The following is a 21,800-nucleotide window of genomic DNA, read 5'->3' on the forward strand; positions in this document are numbered from 1 at the left end:
CTACTTCCAAATGCAAAGTTTCATGGTCTCTTGTCTAGCTGGTCTCTAGGCTTAGGCAAAGGTTGGAGCAATCTCTGTGCTACACCGTTAACTGGTAAAGTGAGGTGGAATTCCCAGTTCTAGAAATTGAAGATGGGTTAACTGCTTCTTCCTCTTGATGTCCATGGGGACTGTTATCTGCACTTGCCATATCTGACACGTATGTGTGTGTGTGCGTGCGTGCCTATGGGGGGGAGTTTTTTCAAAGCTCCATTTGGATGTTTTGTGTTTCATACTTTCTTTGTAAATGATTTCAGCATATTCCCCCACCTCCCCAAAAAAAATTAGAAGATTGACTGCTCAACTCCTCCCCTACGAAAATTGACATGAAGTTGAGGAAAAGGCAAACTCTAAAATAATGTGGAGCTAACTACTTCTCATCTTGTTTTTCTACTTGAATCAAAATCCTGATTATTTTAACAGGTTCAGGAGAAGGTCACACGGCAAGATGATAAGCTGCAGATCTTTCGAATGGTAGCAAACCCATAAAACTTAATTTACATGGACAGTTGTGATATTAAAACCCTGGAGGACTGCAGTTTACAGGACTTCAACAGAGCAAAGTTCTGTGTCTTAGAGGGCATAATTTTTGAAAAGACAACGTAGTTTGCTAAATGACATTTTGATATTGCATCTTGGTATGAACAGAGTTATAGAAAAAAATAATGAACCTGTATCACAGAAGCCCAAAGTGAGGTAAGATGAATCCTGCCTATCACATCAATTGATCTGATAGCATGCTTAGGTACTATGCTGACCTGTAAGGACAAAGCCTTGAGTATTTTGATGGCTACAGTGATTTTTGTGATTTTCCTAACATTATTTTTAAAACTCCCTTATCTGTTCCAGAAACAATCTTTGATTAGTTTACTTCTGGCTACAGGAGTAATTTGTTTTCAGTCAACACAAGCAACAAACTTGTTATCTTTGGGAAGAATTTCTTGAATGTAATGACAAATAAAATATGGCAATGTACATTCTCTAAATACTCTTTAAATCAGCAAATCATTACCAAATTGATTGTACTCTCTGCATTTGCTTCACAGTCTTCCTCCACATTTAACTCCTGTTCTTCAGATTAATTTCATGACTGAATTAAGGCTATTTCTGGAGAATTCATAGGTGTCCTCTTGCTGCTGAGAGAGTAATGTCACTAGTGTCAATCTCAAAGACAGTCTGCAAATGCTTTGTGTCCAAAGCTGGAAAAAAAAAAATATCCAGGCTGATATGTCTTCTCCAATTGGTTCCCTCATCAGCAAAGGTTTTACATCCTTGATTTCAAAGACATTAAACTGCATGTAAGCAAAATCATACTGCTTTATTTGTGAACAAAAGAACAGTCTCGGGAAATGAGAAGCAGTACCAGTATTTCTAAAAAGCGTAAAAAACTGGAGCTCTTTACTGGGAAAATACTAGCATCACCTCAGAAGGGAGTTGTCTGCTCAAATACGGTCCTAACAAACTAATTGACCATATTATGAAAATTTCATTTCTCTCCCGCCATTGTGGTTAATAGACCAGTGCACAAAGCAATGTTTTGAGGCCAATTTATATACGAACTTTAACTTGCTGAGTGAGAGTTGTGGGTTGGTGTTTTTTTCTGTACAGCACAAGGTTTTATCCCTGCTTAAAACAATACTCTTTGCCTTTCTTGCAGTAATATATGCATAGATGTTACTGCAGTTTTGGCATTACATATAGCCAATGGTTTTCTCATACATCATGGCCTGTGACCACTGGAGAGTTTAAGCTGTTTCTCTCTTAGATCTGGTCCTTTATCTCATGTTGTTTTCATCTGTGTTCTTTATTCAGTGGGCACTGGCTCAGGACCAGTCAAGAAGCCATCCACCTATATGAGAATAAGTGTTCTTCTGCCTTAGTGCAGGCTTTAGATATTATACGGTTTTAACCAGACCTGTTTTCCTTTCACATCAGGTTAGTAGGGAATGGGAGATTTTGACTACTTCCTTTCTGCATTTTTTTTCTTAACAAGAAACCAACACCTTTAAGAAAAGCGTGGGAAGCAGGGAGTGCAAAATTCCTCTCCAGAAAGGCTATTTACTTCATGCAACTATATACACATGGCTTCATACCAGGGTCCAGTCGTTTTAGTAAGCTTTAGCCACTGAGTGCAAAAAATTTGTCATTCCAGATTAGCAACGATCTCTGTTTTCAAACGATAGAGAATTGTAAATGTAAATGATGAGCATCTTGGTTGACTTGGCATGTTCAGTCTTTTCTTTTCCAGTTGCCTTTCTCAGCATGTGCTCATTGGCCTGAAGCAAACATTTGGCCTTCTCTAGAGATCTGCTAGAAACTTGGAGAAGTTACTGCACTTTTCTAATATCAGGGGGGTAGCTCTATACTGGTATTCTTAGCTGGAAAAAAAGAGACTGATTTTTTCCACCAAAACACAGGTTGAGCAAGAAGGGTTTCAGTGTTCCCTTACTCATTCTTTATCCTTTATAACTTCTACTGCCCTCAGAGGTGATCCAAGTGCTCATCCATCAGGCCTTCTTCAGAGACAGAATTCTAACCAAATATTTTTTTCATGGATTTCTTTTTTTCATCCTATTTAAGTCTGAAATTATCTCTCAGAACTTCTTGAGGCCACAGTGGGATTTTTCACATGGCTTCTTAAGGTCGGAATTCATATTGGGAATCTCAGTGGGGCTGCACTGTGATAAGCGTTTCTGTCAGCACAATGCTGTGGGAGTAGCTGCATTAGAAATATGTACAATAAGGTAGGTTTGACAAATGAATAGTGCAGAGTGTTCTTGAGCACACCATGTCTCTGAGCTGCTTTAATGCACAGACTAATGTTTAAACACAGAAAAAGTGAGGAAGTGAACATTCAAACTTCATATTCATCTAGGGGAAAAATACAGTTATTCCCCTCACTCCCCCAAAAGTTTACACCTGTGTCTTGACAAGTACTTAAAAGGACATTTTTTAAATTCTGTTTTTCCTGTTTAATGAAAACCATGTCATGTGTTCATCCCACCTAACAGTAAGCGTTAATAAGGTAGTTATCTGCACCTCAACTAATTAGTCTTGCTTCCATAAATTAGTCAATCTTAAGGTAAATTCACCTGAAGCCCTCTTAGGGATGACACTAATTGCATCACCCAAGTAGCAGTTGCTCTCCATTGGTTATGAAGGGAGTATAGGTGACCAGAAATGGATATCACATTACAGTATTGTATGTCTGATGAGGAGAATCCCACTGTGTACCCAGTCACAATACCTAAGCCTTTCATCGTAGCACATTAGTGGAAATAATTTTGATCTATCAGCAATGAGGTTATTCAGCCAGCACACTACCATGTCACAATTCTTTGACCTCCAGTAAAGAAGCCAGAAGAGATATTGTGGAAGCCGTAAGTATAAATGAAATATGGCTGTTCAACCGTTTTTTTGTCTTAATAAGGCAGTCCTAGATATCAATGTCATATAGTATCCAACAATCAAGCTGCTTTTCTTTTATTTGTATTTTAGTGGGCATTGGTAGTCAAAGAAAAATATCTATCTTCTTATATAAAGAAAGGTTGGGTATTGTGAAAAACATACAGTTTGACAGAGCAAGCTTTTTGGGTGTTTGTGTAGATAGGTTTACCTAAGGGAGAAAAAGAACAATATTTAAGTGAGGGGAACTGCATTTGGTATTTAACTACCGTTCAAAATAATTTATCTACTCATTTTCTTCATCAACCTCTTCCATTCCTGGAATGAAAACAACCCATTTCACAAACTCAAGAGCTTGCTCACTGCTTGAAGTCATGCCAATAAAAAATTGAGGTGCACCTGTTTCTTCAACGGTCCATGCAAAAACTTAATTTGGCAGAAACAGTATTTGTATTTGTGAACAATCTCCATTCTCATTGCTGGGTTTCAAAAAAAGTGGTCATCTTCAAAATACAAAGACTTTTTGTCCACTCAGTGTTCCTATGGTAACTACAGTAATTGTTTACCTAGGAAAGTAATATTGGGTATTTATTATTTAAAGCTATATAACAAACATAGCACCTTTTGGTTACTTCTGGCCTTAGTTCTCTTTTTCTCTCTCTTGATTTCCCACAGTAAGGGGAGGGACTGAAATTATTCCATGCCTACGATCCCTGCCAATTTGCAGAGTCTCCTTCCCAGCTGACGTTTTGCACAGAAAGAGCTACAAGCAAGGAGACAGAGCTGGCTCCAAGCCACCTTCTGTGGTAGGTTGAGAGCCAACCAGCCACGTGCTGAGCCAAGTCAGGGTTACTGCTGGAGCAAGGTTGTTCTGTGCTACGTATTTCCTAGTTTTTGCCAATCTTCTTTGTTCACGGAAGGAACAGGAATCAGATCACAGTGTCAGCAGGAAGAATTAGCTGGCCAAGAATAGCTGGAAATAACAGCGTTTCAGCTGAAATACACCAGTGGAGTGACTAGTGTGTAGCACTGCAGTGATGTTTTGCTGCTTTCATTTGGAGGTCAGCGTTTTGTTCAGGTGAAATTCATCATATTTATACTCTGTTTTATTTGTTTCCCTGCAGGATAGTCCTGAGGGTGGCTCTGCAACCAAAGGTCAGCTCTCTACAATGGGAATTAAATGGATTTATAAGAATGTTCTGTACATCTTACATTAACACCTTATATATTTCTCATTAGACGGAGTTCTGGATCCTAGAATGAGTAAAGTTCCCATGGAGGAATCAGTTTCAGAGCCAGAAACTCCTCTGCCCTGTATTCATATGAATCAATAATAGTGGCACAGATCTGATCTCAATTTGGGTAGGTTTGGCGACTTCACAAAATAAACAGTCCCGTCCCCATCACCTCCCTGCTGCTCAGCAGAAGATGACAATCATCTGGGGTGCCCGACTTAAGCAGGGCCAAGTTCAAAACCCAAAAGGAAACTACCAGTTGAGTTTCACCCAGTCAATACTCTATTCTCACTCCAGAGAGAAGTTAGTGTATCACACGGCAGCATAATTGGAGGTTTTATTCTTTCAGCCTTCTTTAGAAACACCCCCCCACTCACATCAGAACTCGACAAGTAGAAATAGGAGCTCCAGCATCAGATTTTGAATGTTACGAGAACTCTAAACCACTTTCCCCAGCACAGAAAAAACAGTCTTAGGAAGGCATGGAGTTTCCTGAGAATCTTCTTAGTGTGATCAAATTATTTGGGTTTTTTTATGTAGCGTCATGTGCATTTCTAAGAATTTCAATAGGGAAGTCTGTCTATACCCCAAGCTCTCCTTTCTCATTTGTGTATGCTGATTGCATTTAATGAAGATCCTTACATCGGGTTTGAGTCTCTTACCCAGTGCACTGGAATTCTTTGGTGGAAAATAGTGATGGTAATAGCACAAGAGAAGATAGCATACATACATTATATATACATATGTATGACTGCATAACTTAAAGATATTGAAAATAACAGAGGAAACAAGAATAAGTCACATAAACGTCATTCTTTTTTATTAATTCTACAAAATTGAAAGTGTTTATAACAATTGAAATAACATCATTTTGACCTTGAATAATAGGAATAATGCCTTTATTCATAAAGGTAACATGTAAGTCAAATTTCCTCAGTTGGAGTTACTGACCCCGAATACACCTAGGAATATGAATCAGTTGTAATGCTGCAAAAGTTCTACTTACCTGTTTTGGCAAGTAAAGCCCCTTTGGTTGTGAAATTCAGTCTCTGGAAAGAGCAAAGAAGGAATTACAGGAAGGACACTTAGGACAATTTCTTAAAGTGAATTTTAAGAACAACCATAGTGTGTTAGTTTTTTATTCAAATGCCCTGCAAACTAGTTTCATTCTCCTAAAATAATTTTTTGTGGGCAAATCTGAGGGCAACTATATTCTATAATCTTTTAGCCACATCTGATGTACCCCATTACTCACATAAATCTCCTTAGATATGTATGAGTTTGTGTTCCCCTTTTATATTGTTCTTGCAAGAATCCTCCACAGAGCTCTGTGTCTTGTTCTGTCTTCCTCTCTCATGTCCTGTTTTCCGCTGATGAGCATAAAGGCCAGACCAAGCAAGAGCTTATCTCCAGTTGTAGATTCTAAATCTAAGGTAAGAATCCTTACCCAAGGACTGAAGGAGCTTCACAGCTAGGTTCAATTTGGGATTTCTGAGTTTTCCCAGCTACTAAGCGCTGGGTTGCTTGCTTGCACAGAACAGTCTTGGACATTTTGGACATTTCAGTGCCTCCTTTACACCTAGGCACAACCAAGAGTCAAAAATTTGTCATAGATTCCTTAAATGCACACTGGTATAATATAAATATCCCTATGAGGAACAGGTACACTTGGGAACCTATGAAAAGAAGTGGGCACATTTTAATGACTTTTTCTTTGTCATCCTAAACAAAATGTTTAAGGTAGGTCAAATGAATTTCACCTTACAAAAGACAAATTCTCTGTATTCATGCTGAAGAAAACATTAAGTTTATATATAAAACTCTACAAAACAGACATATAAAGTCAGGCCCTTGCATTCCTCAAGGTTCAAAGGGCAACACCAACCAAGGATTCTGAGAGTAACACTCTTATTATCCACTGTCAGGCTATTATTCTCTTTCCAAATGTGTTGTATATCGTGTTTTACACCTTTTTACTCTCCTTCTGCATAATAGACTTGCCATTAGGATACTTGCTTGGGAAGCAAGAATAATTGTCTTTTTCTTTAATTATGTCATGATCTACAAGCATGCTAGATTGTTCCCACCTTGCTCCATCTCCTCCATCTTGTCTAGTAGGGAGGAAATATTATTGTATTTATTAGAGTATATATGTATAAATATAAATGCAAGCATATCATATAATTTTTTCCTATTTTTTTCTCTTTTTTTTTCTTTTTTTTTGAGCTTGTCTTACAAACTACTTTGTCTAAAAGTAGGCACCTGGTTTATCTTAGCCAATACAATACCACCTTCTTGTCCACACTCTGTCTTTGCTTGTGCTGCCTGTGTCCCACAGTGTTTATTCATTCTGGAACTGAGGAGAATCCAAATTGATACTCTTTAACTTTGTTATTTTCAGTCTTAAAGTGGTGGAGTGGTTAGCATGCTTTTTGGAGATATTGATTATAAGCTGAAGACTTATTCATAGTCTTTTTACCCCTGCAATCTTCTGTATACATGAGCTCCTCAGAGTGCAGAGATTCAGAGCATGTTCAGCCTTGCCCAATGTGTTAGTATCTATAGGTGCTACTGCCACCTATAATTGATGAATGTTACCAATAGTGGGCTTATAAAATGTAGTCATTATGTCTCCTTTTTCAACTACTGGTTTAATTATTTTTTTACTGATGATGTTTCAAACAGGTACAGGAAGCTTTCATTTTATTTACTTTAAAAATAGTGTCAAAATAGGAGGGGAACTTTCCTGGTAGGGGAAAAATAATCTACCATCACTGGAGAAGACAGTGACTAATGTTATGGGTTCTGTAAAATGGTTGGGAATGATGGGAAGGGAGGAGGGGAGAAAGGGGGAGGAAGAGAGGAAAGGAAAAGAGCCTTTTATATATCTGTATTTATTGAGATCCTGTTTAAAAGGTCAATGAGAGTCATTAGGAATGTAAGTGCCATGGCCACCCCCATCCATTCCATTTGCCTCCTTTAATCTTTGATCCAGCTGCTCCAAACATCTGGCACAATGAACTCTGACTCTGGGCTCTGATTCACAAGGAGTCCTTGTAGGAGCTGCTTTGCATCCAGCCTGGTTGCGTCCACACAGCTCTGTGTCTCCTGCTTCTGTGGGCATCATCTGCCTCATCTGCTGTGGGTCACCCACCCTCCTGTCAGCCAGCTGGGTGCCTCCACTGCCAATGATAGGTGGCTGCTTTCTGGCTCCCTTGTCACACACAAGTCCCTGGGGAGGCAGAGAACTGCTGTGACAGCCCAGCAGAGCAATGGCACTTCCCCTCTGCCCAGATCCCTTGGCATTGCTTCCGTCCAGGGACTGCTTTGCCTTCACTCTCACCTTTCCTTTCTTACATACACATCCCTCCACTCCCTCTTCTGATCTCTGTGTTCTCTACAGAGGTCCATCCCTTCTCTTTCTCCTTCTCCAGCCTCCTGACCTTCTAGCTATTTCACAGCTCATCGCTGTTGGGAAAGACAGTGTCTGAGGGGAGCATGGATGTGGGGAGGAAGAGGAAGGATGCTCCTTACCCATCACCCCACCAGGGCAGTGGCAAGAATGGGCAAGCCCCCTGGTAACTACTGGGCTCTCCCTTCTCATGTAACTTACCTCTGTCCCTTCAAGCATCAGCACAGAGGCCCTTGGAACTAAGTAGAGGGAAGGAACAGTTAGAGCCACACGCACACACCCAGTGCCCTCTGCTTTGAGGACTGGTCTCTGGAAGGGCTTCAGTGACTGGAGGAGCCAGAAGAGCTGGAGAAGGATGTGAAGCAGGTGCTAGCTAATGGGGTCCCAGCCAGTCCAAGGCTGGGGATGAAGGAGGATGTGAAGGAGAAAGAGAGCAGGCTCCACACCTGGTAAGGACATATGGGATCCCTATCCTTCACCCTTTGGGATGAAAGGAACAGTCGAACTGGTAATCTGGTGAAGAGAGACAGAAGTAAAGGGATTACAGGGGATTAGGAGTGTGGATAGAAATATAGCAAGGATGTCTCTCTTCCTGTTGTTCCCCAACAACAGGAGTTGTTACCTCAGATGGGCAGGGGTGCTGGGGAGGACACAATGCAGGTTGGACGTGGCAATACATGTTGGACATGGGGAGCTACATCAAGTAGAGGCCAGGATTTGGGTCATTCAGTAGCTGTTTAAAGAGAAAAAAAAAAAAAGATAATATTTTAAGCAGCAACGTAAATGGGGGGAACCAGCAGGGAGTGCCAAGCTGTGGAGCAGAGGCAGAGAATGGCTGTTAATTCTCGGAAATGGATGCACGAGCTAATCCACCCCTGCAAATACAGACTGGTAAATGGTCGGACCCAGCAGCCTTTTAAATGCCAGATCAGCTCTTACTTAAATAGCATTTTGCGTTATTATTTATTTATTTTATTTTACTTTATTTATTTATTTATTTATTTATTTACTAAGAATAGCTTTGAATAAAGAGATGGTGTCTGTCTGGTGTTGTGTTGCAAGGGTTCCTTGTTGTTTGTTTGTGGTTGTTGCTGCTGCAGTAGGAGTGCAGAGCGGTGCTGAGTTTGTCAGGGCTCAGGCTGCTTAGGACCCCTCCTGCCCGCACATGCATACCTACACCCCCAAACCCCACTCTCAGAGCCCAGTCCCGGGGGGTCCCTGCCCGCCTCGGGCGGGGGAGCGGTGCGGTGCATCCGGCGGGAGAGGAGCGGGACGGCTGAGTGTGAGTAAGAGCAGGAGCCCGGGTGTGTAGGGTTGAGCCGTGAGAGGGAGGACGAGAGAGGGGTTGGGGAAGCTTTGGGAGGATGCAGGGGTGCCGGAGGAGGTGAAACCTCCGCTGGCTTCGTGAGGGAATGGTTAACCTGGGAAACGTGTATGTGTAAGGAGCAGGCAGTTAGGAGGGGAGAGAGGTGGGGTTTGTGGGAGGATGGGGAAGCAGAAGGGCCCGAGGGTACCGAGCTTGCGGGCAGAAGGCAGGCAGCTAGGCAGCCCGCCCGTGGGTCTGAAGAAAGGTTCCAGGGATGCTGACTGCGGAGCCATGGGTCTGGCAGGGAACTGCAGCGCCTGTGGGTCCGGGGGGCCGGGGAGGAGCAGAGGGAAGTGAGCTCGGCAGGAAGGGGGTGGCTGCAGGTGGCACCCGCCGTGGGAAGGAGCGGCGGCCGGCGCGGATGGGGCAGCCCGCGGGGGAGAGGCGCAGAGAGGCGCGTCCCGCCCTTGGCAGGAGCATCGCTCCTCGTCTCGCCGTGCCTGGTGCTGTCGCCCTGCAGCCAAGGGAAAGGGCAAGGTCTGGAGAGGGCAACGTGTCCTTCCAATGGCAAACAGTCCGTCCTTTCCGCTTAATATCGCTGTGTGTGTGTAGAGGGGGTGGTCTCTGCCCTCGCATCCCCCTCTCTCCCCTTTGCCAGGAAGAAGCAGGCAGAGCGCAGGGCTGGCAGGCTGCTTGGTTTCCTAGAGGGATCTATGCCACTTGGTGGCACTAAAAAGTTGCGCTGAAGCCCGGTGCTCTCCCGGTGCAAAGGGCCCCCTCGCCCCCCAGCTCCGCAGCCGCAGGTGCGGGAGCGGAGCGCCCGGGCCGCCTTGCAGCGCGGCCCCGGGGGGACGGGAAAACTTTGGAGGAGCCAGTTCGCAAAAGGCCACCGGGACCGCAGGGGTAAACTCTTCTCCGGGACTCGGTTTTAAACAGACCCTCCCGAAGCAGCTATCGCTTTTTTTTTTTCCTTTCTTTTTTTTTTTTTCTTTTTTTTCTTTTTCTTCGGATGATGCTGTTCTGAACAGAGCGCCGCTTTCTTACTTGCTGGAGGAGGGTAGTGCGGGAGGGACGTGTCGGTTTAATAGGGAGACTTTGCAACCTTCAGAGCATCTGAAGAGCTTTCCTCGCAGGGCAGAATACAGGGTTAGCCCCTTATAAATGCAGAGAGGTTGCTGTCGTGCATGTGTGAAGAGGGGCGGAGGTTTTTAAGCAGGTGGGTCAAGCTGCAGCAAGTATTTAGGAAGACCAAGGCTGTGGTAGCAGGGAGCAAAGATCCATCTGTTGTATCATTGTTTGTTTGTTTATTCCTCCTCCTCCTCACGCCTCTCCCCCCCGCGCTTCCCCCTAAATCCAGGCACCATTCACGCCTCTTGCAAATGAGACTTGGGCGATGCTGAGAGAACAGCGTGTTGCATGGCGTGTGTGGATGTGCATGCATTCGCGGGGGTAGGGTACTCGGTCCTCAGCATTTGCCTGTGATCAGAAGAAAACAGGATGTGCCCATAGCTGGAGGAGTGACAATGCTAACCGAGTGGGGCTCACCTGCTGGTGATCTTTGCAGAGGCATTTGAGGATTATTCAGCTCCAGAAGGTCTGTGTGAGGAATGCTATCTCTCTGCCGTAGCTGAAAATAGGAGGTGCCTACCCCTACCCGTCTTGATTATTGCCACCAAAAGGACCGCTTTGTTGCCACCGTAGGAAGAAGCAATTGCTGCCACCGACAAGGTAATGCTGCGGGGTGGGAGAGGGGATTTATGTGCCCTGGGTTGCAGACAGAAACCCTGTGGATGCAGGATGAACTCTTTCCCTCCTTCCCTCCCTCTTGCTTTTGCTCTGTGCCCCGGTTGCCGGAGGATGAGCACAGCTCCTGGGGGGGCAGTGAGCCAACTAGTGGGGTGTTTGGAGGCTCCTGGGTCATCAGTGGGTCGGGGTGCTGGAGAGCAGCAGGAACAACACGTCCCCAGGAGCAGAATATGTGTGGGGTTGGGGGTGACTAGGATACTGCAATACCTGGTTTTGGTGGTGTGTGATATAGCCCTTCCGTTCACCAGTGGGGGATTTGTCTTGCCAGGAAGGGGAATGTATTTGTTTTCCAGAGACAGCCAGGCTTAGCTCAGCCATAGACTTTTCTGTGTGACCTTGGGACAAATCACTTTGTCTCTGCTCGGCAAGTCCCGACTGTTCCTTATTTAATAATTGCAGCTAATGTCTCTGTGTACAAAAATGATTCATTAAGGATCGAGAGGGACAGTGATACCACTAGCCGAGCAGGGAGACAGGAACCTAAGAACCAGTGTGTATGCACAGATATATGTCTCTATGCACGGCCACTTAGTTGTAGCAGCACAGGTAGCTATGCTGGGAGTTAACCTTGTCCAATAGTTTCCTCTAAGACGCAGCTCTATGTATTTAAATTATTTGTAAAAAATGTGGTCGTGCATGGCAAATGTGACCACCAGGGCAATTTTTACTACTGGTTGATTTTTAGATTCCGCCCCCACCCCTTCTCTAAACCTGCCCGGGAGGCGAATGCTGGCGGCGGGAGGCGATCAGCACCACGGACAGCGCCCGCCCCGCCGCTGCCCGCCGCCCGCTGCCCGCAGCGCCGTCCCGCACCCCACCGCCCGGCAGCCCCATTTCCATTCGACGTCCTCCCCGAGAAGGGCTTTCTGGTGGCTGTGGGGGTGACCGGGTGCAGGGGGAGGCCGGACGTTTCTTTCTTCTAGTACTGAGCACAAAGTGGGGGGATCACCTCAAAAGAGGGGTGGCAGAGGATCATCTTGAAAATATGCCACTCTAAGCAATTCTGAAAGGGAAAGATGTATAGAGGAGTTAACTGCCAAGCTCTTTTCATTCTCTATGATTTTTTTTTATTACTGCATTCCTAAACATTTCTATTACATGCCAATTTTTTGCGCATTTTCAGATACTTTAACTACATGCTAATATTGATGCTGCATGATCAAGGATGCCAGGGTTAATCATTATTTCAAATGATCAGAGAGTATTATTGGGGTGTCTGTATAGGCTCTTTGTTATTTTATTTGCTGACATGCTTATGGCTTTGTTGGTGTAGTAATAGTACTGGAAAGCCACTCTTGTTGCGACTTGCTGGAAAATGGTTTTTGAAATTGCTATTGCTTTGTCCTGATCATCTCCTCCAAATCATACGCTTTTGTTAATTAATAAAATGTCTAGGATTGCAGCTAAAATCACACAAGAGCTATTAGTTCCTGCATCATATGGTATATCAGGTTTTTAGTAACATCAGCAATAAGTAGTATATTTAGCGGAATTGCAGAGAACATTGCAAGTTTTGCTGGGAAGTTAGGCACCTACATATTAAACCCAAAATTGTTTCATCAACCAGAAAGTGTGTGGGCATAATATGGTGAAGAACTTCCTGGGATTGCTAAGGACTTTGCTGATAATTATAGCATTCTGTGATTATTATCTGTGAAGGTGTGAGATCAGCACATTAGTCTGTTATTTTCAGTGGCTTTTCTGACCAAATGGTTAAAATTTGTCTGTGCTGTTTAGTTTCCTCCTATTTCTAAGTGGAATTACACAAAACTGCTTCATAGTCTTTCCTGTTGTATAAGGCTGTTTCCTTTGTCAAGGGGCTTGATCCAATGCCCGCTGGAATTCACAGAGCCCATAATGCAATGACTAATGTTTGTTTGATCTTTTTTTTTTTTTTTTTTTGTGAATGGGAAATTTAAACAGCAGTAGAAATCGCAAAACAGAACAGTGTGCTCATATTCCATGATTTTCAACTAAAGACCATCTGAATGCATCAGGTTTTGTGTGACCAAAATGAATTACCTCTCAGGAGTGGGTGTGTGGGACATCCTGCAAACTGAGCCTCTCCATAGCATTGGGAAGTAGATTGTCAGAATAGCTTGAACCCAGTGCTTAACATTTGCAATGTGAATAGCCAGCACAACTGACCAAAGGCTTCCATCCTGAAGGTACACTTTTTCCTTAAATTGGTCCCCATCGAGATGAGCCGAGAGGTCTTTCTTCTTATGTTTCTCCTTCTTCCTTATGTTTTCCCAAGGCAGTTCCATGTTTTGCTATCTAAAGATCTTCACTATGAGATAAGTGGCAGGATTGATTCTGGACCAGTAATTCAGTTGTTTCTTGCTGATGTTTTGTCTTCTCTGATGATGAAACATAAATTAATTCCTTGAGATATACGTATTTGATCCATATCTGTATCAACATATATTATCTCATATCTGGTAGCATTGAATTAATTGTGGTTTGTACTGTAAATGAATGCCTGGAAAGAATTTAATCAGCAAGTACATAGCTACAAGCTATACAAACATAATGTGTAAGTAAAATTTGTCACTACAAATCAATGAATCTTGGGGCCCTAAGTTTTTGTGATTGTTCTGATCCTGGTTATCCTTTAAAGACACCTTAAACTTCAGGTAAGTCTTACAGATCTTTGACCAATAACATTCTTCATGTGCTTAACACTGAGCATATTCCTAAGTGCTTTCCTAGATTGGTCCGTGAGTTCTCACTCTATCACAACACTGTTCTGTGATTCAGTAATCTGACATTTTATTTTTATTATTATAATCTGCCAGAAGATTTAGAGCCTATGAACAAACAGGTTGTAAACTTAAGAATTGTAACAAAGAAGAAACCTTAACAAAAGCATTGCTCTTTCTGTCTTCTATTTCTTTTTTTCCCTGGTACAAAACAGGCTAAATCAAAACTTCCCTTTGAGTTTGTGTTTTACCCATTAGAAACCACACAGCCAAGAGAATTCAGATTACAAAAAGACAGGTCCTTCACTCTGGGGGTCACTAGTGGGCGCTGCTATAATAATATAAGTCAGGGGGAAAGGGTTTCATTCTTAAGGTTTAAACACAGTCACATCTGTGATAGTAGAAACCCTTAAGAAAAATCAGAGCTGCTTCATGTATAAATGCTCAGCCACATACACAGTGGAAAATCAGACCTTTGTGAACTGCTGTTCATAGTTTGATTTTTGATCAAGATTTAATTAATGCCATTAGATATTAGGGTTCTTTTTGTTTCATTTGATCTGTACAGACTGAGAGTATAGAGTGACTTGCATTTGAGGTTAAAGTAAATAATTTTAAGAACTGCGTGATGTTTCATGGAATATTACAGATGCTCATTTTCTACTTGGTTAAACCTCAACAGGAAGTAGCTGGAACTCTGCCCTAAAGGAACAGCTGAGAATTTCTCCTGACAGAGACTGGAATAAAGTTTTTACTGCCAGGGAGAGCAGAGGTTATAGGAACATGTTGAGTGCTTCATCAGATCTGTGTCTTCAGTCATCTGGGTAGCCGTTAAATTTTTGTCTAGAGCAAGACTGAGCAAAGGAAAAATAGGCGGAATTATCTTTCTGCTTTACTACTTCTGCAGTTGCTCCAAGTGTGAAGCTAATGCACCAGAAGACTGAGACCAAAGTGTCTGTCATCTACTGTTAAAGCATGTGTTACTTCAGGATTAATTTATAGTTAGATCCATAGCTGAAATAAGCTAGGAACCTCGATACATCAGTAATGAAGTGCCTGATTCCATTTTGCCTATGTTGCAGTAAATTAGGAATAACTCCCTTGATGGTGAACAATTTTAACAGTGTGAAAAGTAAATCTGACCCTAAGTTCTGTGCATGTTGATTCGCTTGTCCATCAATGACAACAAGAAAACGCAGTTAAATTATTTATTGGGAAACAATTCCCATTACTTTATGCATGCATTCAAAAGTTCTCTGTCTTTGATGCTGCTGATACCTCTGTTCTCAGTCTGAAGGCTCCCTTTAGGGTTATCCCTAACAATTTAAACAGGAGTTATATTTAAGCTTATGAAATTTTGCTTAATTTTATTTTAGTACTCATCCTGCTTGTAATAATAAGCTTCCTGTAGTAGGAAAGAGTGGTAATCAAAATGTGGAGTGACTTGTACATGATTCTCTTGGGACAGAAGAGCAGTAAAATTATATATTTGAACAGTTCCCTTGGCCATCTTCTCTTCAGGAAGATGTTCTCCAGGAAATGTAATTAGTGTGCCTAGTCTATCAGCTCTCTGCTCAGCCATTTCAGCCTAAAATGGGATATGTTACCTGATTACTTTCATGGTGTCTTCTCATGGTGTATCCAGCTGTACCCAGTGGAAAGATGACAGGCAATAAGCACAAATTGAAATACAGGAAATTCTGTTTTGAACATAAAAAAAGAACCCTTTTTACTGTGATTGTGGTCAAACAGTGGAACAGGTTGCCCAAAAATGTTGTGGAGTGTCCATCCTCAGAGATATTAAGAACCTGACTTAACACGAAGCTGACAAACCTGCTTTAATTGAACTTGCATTGAGCAGGGTGGATGGACCAGACAGCTTCCTGAGGTGCCTTCTCACTTCAACCATTCTGTATTTTTTAGGTTTATGAAAGCAAGAGTAAGCCCATAGAACCAGATTTCTATTATACAAATACAAATCCTTTGTAATTTAGCAGGCTCACTTAGCCATGTCAATACAAATTCCAAGTTGTTTCATTGCATCATGAAAGCCCACGGAAAGTATTGACTTCAGACGCTTTGCATATGCATCCTAAGCCTAATATTATAAAACATAAGCAGTTTTCTTGGTGTGATTAGTAACAGCTTTTTAAGTCCCAAGTAAATTGACTTTCACTTTAGTACAGTGGAGTATGTGAAAAAAGTTCATTAATTCTGGAGGAACTGTGGTCTGCATCTGGCCCCTTCTTTTCCCTTGGTGCCATGGAGTGGAAGGATTTGATTGCTTTCAGAATTTGCTTTTGGGCCATAGGAACCCCCTAGCCATGAGATCTGCTGTTATTATGGAACCAGAAATACAAAGGAGACCTTCAGCTTTACTTCATTATTTACCCTGTAATTTTATACTGATAGATACAACTGTAGACAGCGAAGAGCAAACAGATGTTCTTTGGAGTGAAGATAAAAATGGACTTGCTGTTCTCTCTTTCTCATACATCCTGTATGGAAATCGTTTAATCCATAGACATAAGACCAAGAAAAATATTACTGAACTTGACCAGAAACCTGGTCGATGTGTTTTGTAGAATTAAAATGGTGGATTGGGACTGGATTCTTTATTTTGTGACAAGCTCGCCACAGTCTTCTGAACTGTCACTGTGTGAACATATGCAGCTGCACAGGCAGCTACGTTATAAAAAGGCATCTAGTTGTATATCCAGTTACAGTCTGAAGCAGAGCTGACATTTCTCTAGATATAGTTGTGTTCTGTACATGTAGCCTTAGGTTGAGAAGCTCAGAAAAATAAGCATCCATGGTTTTAAATAACAGAGTACTATTCCTGTTCAAATGTTAGTAAGTTAGTAAATAAAGATTTTTTAAAGTGATAATACATTAAATTAATTAGAGGTATAGGAATTTAATAACTGTGATATTGTACAAAGTTACTCCTTGTCATTCATCCTTCAGACTGTTTGCAAATTATACGGTACCATCTTCAGAGTCATGGAACAAACAATTGGAAAACATAAGCAGTAGTGATATTCTGTAATTAGAGACTAATTAACCTGAACTGAACTGCTGTGATTCCTTAGTGGCAAAGTGTTGCAGTATTGATAAGCTAACTCTTCACAGACTAGGAAAAAACTTCTTGGATTGTTCAACAGTTGTCTGAACGTTATTTCATCATTAACACTTTCTATTACTAGAAATTAATATTACACGAACCTATAAATATTACAGTTAATATTACAAAACCATTTCTAGTCAATGTTTTCTCTTTTTAAAAATTTGGATTTCATTTGGGGATATTCACTGGAAATATTCTATGATTTCCTCTGTGTAAATAGTTCATAATTTATAGATGTCTAGGTAAAATAATAGTTAAATAAGGCTAAACTCAAGCAGAAAAGTGTTTTTAGATTTGACCATCTCATCTTCAGAATCAGGAAGATTTTCACCGTGGCACTGTACTGAATGACCTAGGGGTAAATTCAAGATTAAAATCCTGCTAGATTTGGAAGCTGGAAGAAACAGAAATAGATTTCCTATGGTAAGGGTTTCTTTCACTTTACAACACCTGAGCATTGTTAGAGCCATTGTTAAGGGATTAGAAATGATGGTGGGTCTGAAATATATGGAGATTTCTATAGTCTTTTTTTATTACATCAAAAGATTTATGTCAATAAAACAGATCAGCCTCTGTCCCAGAATCTTGGAGTTGTTTTGTCAATAATGGACTGGGCATGTGGTTCACTAACTAGCTCAGCATCCTCCTAGATTTAAGAGTGTGCTTAACTTTCTGTACTGTCAATGGATCCACTGGCGGGTGTAGAGCAGTAGATGATACTTCAATGTGCTCAGGGATCAAGACCTGGACAAAATACTCTTTAAGCACTATATTGAAAACCAGAAACACCCCGCCGCAAATCTACTGCTAGGTACAGAACATTTTCAAGTGCATTTTCAAGTTCCATTAACCACAGCTCAAGATATTAATTCCTTGCTGATTCTTTCCTGTTTTTCTTTTTTTTTTTTTTTTAATCCTTCATCAACACTAAATCTGAGTGCAGACTGCACTACAGACTATTGGCAAACATAGCAGATCAAATATTTTAGGCAGTAACACATCTGTATAGTCTCTATGCTGACTGCTTTCTATCAGCAAAGTCTGTATATTTGTCCACAGTACCAGGATTTATCGAATTGCTTATTGTTGATGTTCGATTTAAGGATATAAAAAGATGAAAAGAACCTCACTGCTCTGCTGTTTTAGAATTGTTGTTCCTCTGCTGAAGTATTCACTGCTTAAAACAAATACAAATGTTAATAACAAAATCAGTTTTCTTAATCATAACATTTTAAAAGTGAATTTGTTTCATGTTTTGTCTTACAAAGAAAAAAACCAGATTTACATAGTTGAAGAACCAGATTCTACATTCCTTAGAATATTTCAAGAATGTATGTCAACAGCAGTTTCCTAGTGCTGTAATTTGTAACATAGTACAGCCCAAGGTACATTAGTGTGACATATGCATTTGTGATACAGAAAGTGTCTGAAAGTAAAGGGAGTTGTTTTCGAAGACACACATTAGAAATGGCAGCATCTTTCTTCTTTGAGTTAAATACTTGTCTGTCTTTTGTGCTTTTGAAAACATTTCCCAAAAGAGTTTTTAAACAAGAGTGCCAAAGAGAAAGACACCGGTTTATACCAGTAGAAGTACAAGCCTAAGCTGAAATACAACAAAGTTTTACAGCGTGAAGAATGACGGAAGCAAGTGTATCTAGGAGACGATGTATTACAGTCATTAACAGTAGTAGGTATAGGTGCAATTTTAGAACAGATTACAAAGCTGACTATAACTAATTTTAAAGCTCTTTCTCTTATTTATTCATTTTTGAAGGTTATGAGGATTATGATCACATGTGCAGCTCTGCACAGATGTCCACCTGGAGATGATGGCGACTCCTTAGAGAATACATGCAATCTCCTGGTCAACCATCAGCATAGTCCTCCTTTTATACAAAAGATTTGAAAACTGTTTTTGACCAGCTCTCTGGTTTTGTTGCATCATGTTGTCTCTACCAGCCTAAACCATTTCCTAAAATGGTCCTTTTGCTGTTCCTTGTAATCCTGTTATTGAAGGAAGATGTCTGTGGAAACTTTGGGCTTTTGGTTTCTGCACAGGCCAATGAAAGAAGAGTGGTTGCACACATGCCTGGTGATATTATCATTGGAGCTCTATTCTCTGTTCACCATCAACCAACTGTTGACAAGGTTCATGAGAGGAAATGTGGAGAGGTAAGAGAGCAATATGGCATTCAGAGAGTGGAGGCAATGCTACATACCCTTGACAGAATTAATTTGGACCCCACACTGTTGCCAAATATAACACTAGGATGTGAAATAAGGGACTCCTGCTGGCATTCTGCTGTGGCTCTGGAGCAGAGCATTGAGTTTATAAGGGACTCTCTTATTTCATCAGAAGAAGAGGAAGGGATGGTGCGATGTGTGGATGGATCTTCATCGTCTTTCCGCTCCAAGAAACCCATTGTTGGTGTCATTGGACCTGGCTCTAGCTCCGTTGCTATCCAGGTCCAGAACTTGTTGCAGCTTTTCAATATACCTCAGATTGCTTATTCTGCCACAAGCATGGATCTAAGTGACAAAACTCTGTTCAAATATTTTATGAGAGTTGTACCATCTGATGCACAACAAGCACGGGCTATGGTGGACATTGTCAAGCGCTATAACTGGACCTATGTTTCTGCTGTACATACCGAAGGTAAGAGGTTATTTTTTCTCCATATAAGAATGCCTTCAAATTACTTTGATGTGATCTAATAGATAGATGATGATAGTTTGATGTTGTTGGGTTTTCGCCAGTCAGTTGTCAACAGTATAGACTTTACTTAATAATAACTTCACATAGTCTATGGGACTGAAGAAGCATCATATTGATAACAGAAAAAACCAAAGTTTGAGATAAAAGAGTGTGTGTGCTCGAGGGCCATTTGTTGTTAAAAGTGCTTACTCTGGAGTCTCCTAAGTGACCTTAATTTAATTTAGGTGACATTTATTTATTTCTCTTAATAATTTTGACTATATTCATATCAATGGGTAATGAGAAAACCTCTGATCTTCCTAGTGCCGAAGAGAGCTAAATCATCATTTGAAACTGTAGCTGAGTCAGAATGTGTTCCTACTTTATATCTGAGCCACAGAGGCGTGAGTACTAGAAAACATGTAGTTTTGGCTAATATTTGAATGCAAGTTGTCCCATGTCCTTCAGACCAGAACTATTGCTGTCCTCAATACTCTGTGGAGTATTGCCATCACTTCTTGCTCTGCATCTGGCTGTTGGTTTTGGGAGTGAGCAAGGGAAGACTCCTCGGATCTTCTTCACACATTTATGTTCCATCAGGTGTCATCAGGTGTCCAGAAAATCAGACTAATTGCTTTCCTCTTTTTATTCATTTCAGTTAGAGCTTAAGATTTTTACCCAGTGTTCAGCAGAGTATATGGAAAAAGCTTACCTGATTACATGATTCCTTGTATTGACAGAGTTGAGTGGGTTCATCCTGCTATAAGTAACTAGAATTTCATATGGCCTTAGGAGCAGGTTTCACCAGCCCATGTCTAATGGCAGCACCATTTAATGAGTTTTCTGGAATTAGGTTCTGTGATGAATTTTAGGATCTCTCCGGGTTGCCTCTGTTCAAACAGACAAAGTCATAATGGAAAGCTCAGAATAAGATCTGGGAATGAAGAATGTCATTGAGAGATTGAGTAGTGGTGATGGCATTGCTGAACAGCAGCAGATGCTGCTGGCTTTATTACAACCAATAGAAAGCAGATTGTCCTTCCCACACACTGAGTATGCTTCTCTGGCAGACTTCATACTATTCAAAGCCCTTTTTGGGGAAATGCTGGTCCAATACTAGTATGTAGAGATCATTTTCCTCCTACAGATATGTAGAGAGCTTGTTCTGCAGTATTAAAAAAACCCAAACAAAATGTTAGAACTTACATATTGTTGCAATCCTGTTTCCATCACAACAATGAAAGCTGGTAAATAACTGCAGGGTCTTTTGTATGGGGATGCATGAATATATTAACAGTTTAATATAACAGTGTATAAATCATTCTACGTCACATCATGTAGTGAGGGTACTCTGTGCCAGCTGATACGTTTGGCATGGCTTGGTGTGCAGCCTTCACTTCATAAACATGTATGAATAACATCATGGTCAAAAATAATGCCACTGATGCATCACATTAGCATAAGATTTTATATCCTGACTACTTCTGATGGCTCATCTAATTTTTGCTATGAACAAGTTTTACAACTCTGCTTATTGAGAGAGGATGCTTATATATTCAGTGTGGGAATTGTCAAGCTTATATCAAGGTCTGATTCTGCGCAGAGTGAGACTATTTGCTTTTACCACTTCCTATGGACACTGTTTGTAGTGGATGGTAACATACGGTGTGTTAAACTTATGGCAGAGGAACTTTGCACTGCACATTGGAAAGAAGGGCATAGAGAGACAAGTGTTGAAGCTGGGCATAGCTGCCATGTAAGCAAGAGTAGTAAATGACAGAGGAGATAGATGGGTGTGAAGAAGACAAGAGTAGTAATTGACAGGGGAGATAGATGGGTGTGAAGAAGGAAAAATGGTCAATGATGCATCTGATGGTATTTATAATGGGATAGAAAATACCATCCATAATATAGATGGTATTTGTAATGGGATAGAAAAATACAAACTGGTCAAGGTATTTCTTTGAAACATGACAATGTCGGATGTTCTGGGCGCTTTCCAATGTTAATGACAGATGTCCCTTCCAGGAACAGAAAGATTTAAAAAAACCCCATAGATGAATGCGAAAGTAA

The 21,800-nt window shown here is 41.2% G+C and overlaps 1 protein-coding gene across 3 annotated transcripts in view; it reads left to right on the forward strand.

The window, feature by feature from the left end:
• Positions 1–19,000: 19,000 nt before the first annotated feature.
• Positions 19,001–21,800, forward strand: part of GRM5 (glutamate metabotropic receptor 5) — a gene marked incomplete at both ends in the record, with an annotated part of 282,842 nt that continues 280,042 nt past the window's right edge. For 2 of the 3 annotated variants that reach the window (XM_081997025.1, XM_081997026.1), the window contains one exon: positions 19,010–19,688. In XM_081997025.1, the coding sequence (XP_081853151.1) occupies positions 19,010–19,688 (679 nt within the window). Of the gene's footprint in view, positions 19,689–21,800 lie in introns of all 3 variants that reach the window. The other variant, XM_081997027.1, reaches the window with a different exon arrangement.

The sequence above is a fragment of the Phaethon aethereus genome, assembly GCF_964289735.1.
Source record: "Phaethon aethereus genome assembly, chromosome: 1".
Classification (NCBI taxonomy): Eukaryota; Metazoa; Chordata; class Aves; order Phaethontiformes; family Phaethontidae; genus Phaethon; species Phaethon aethereus.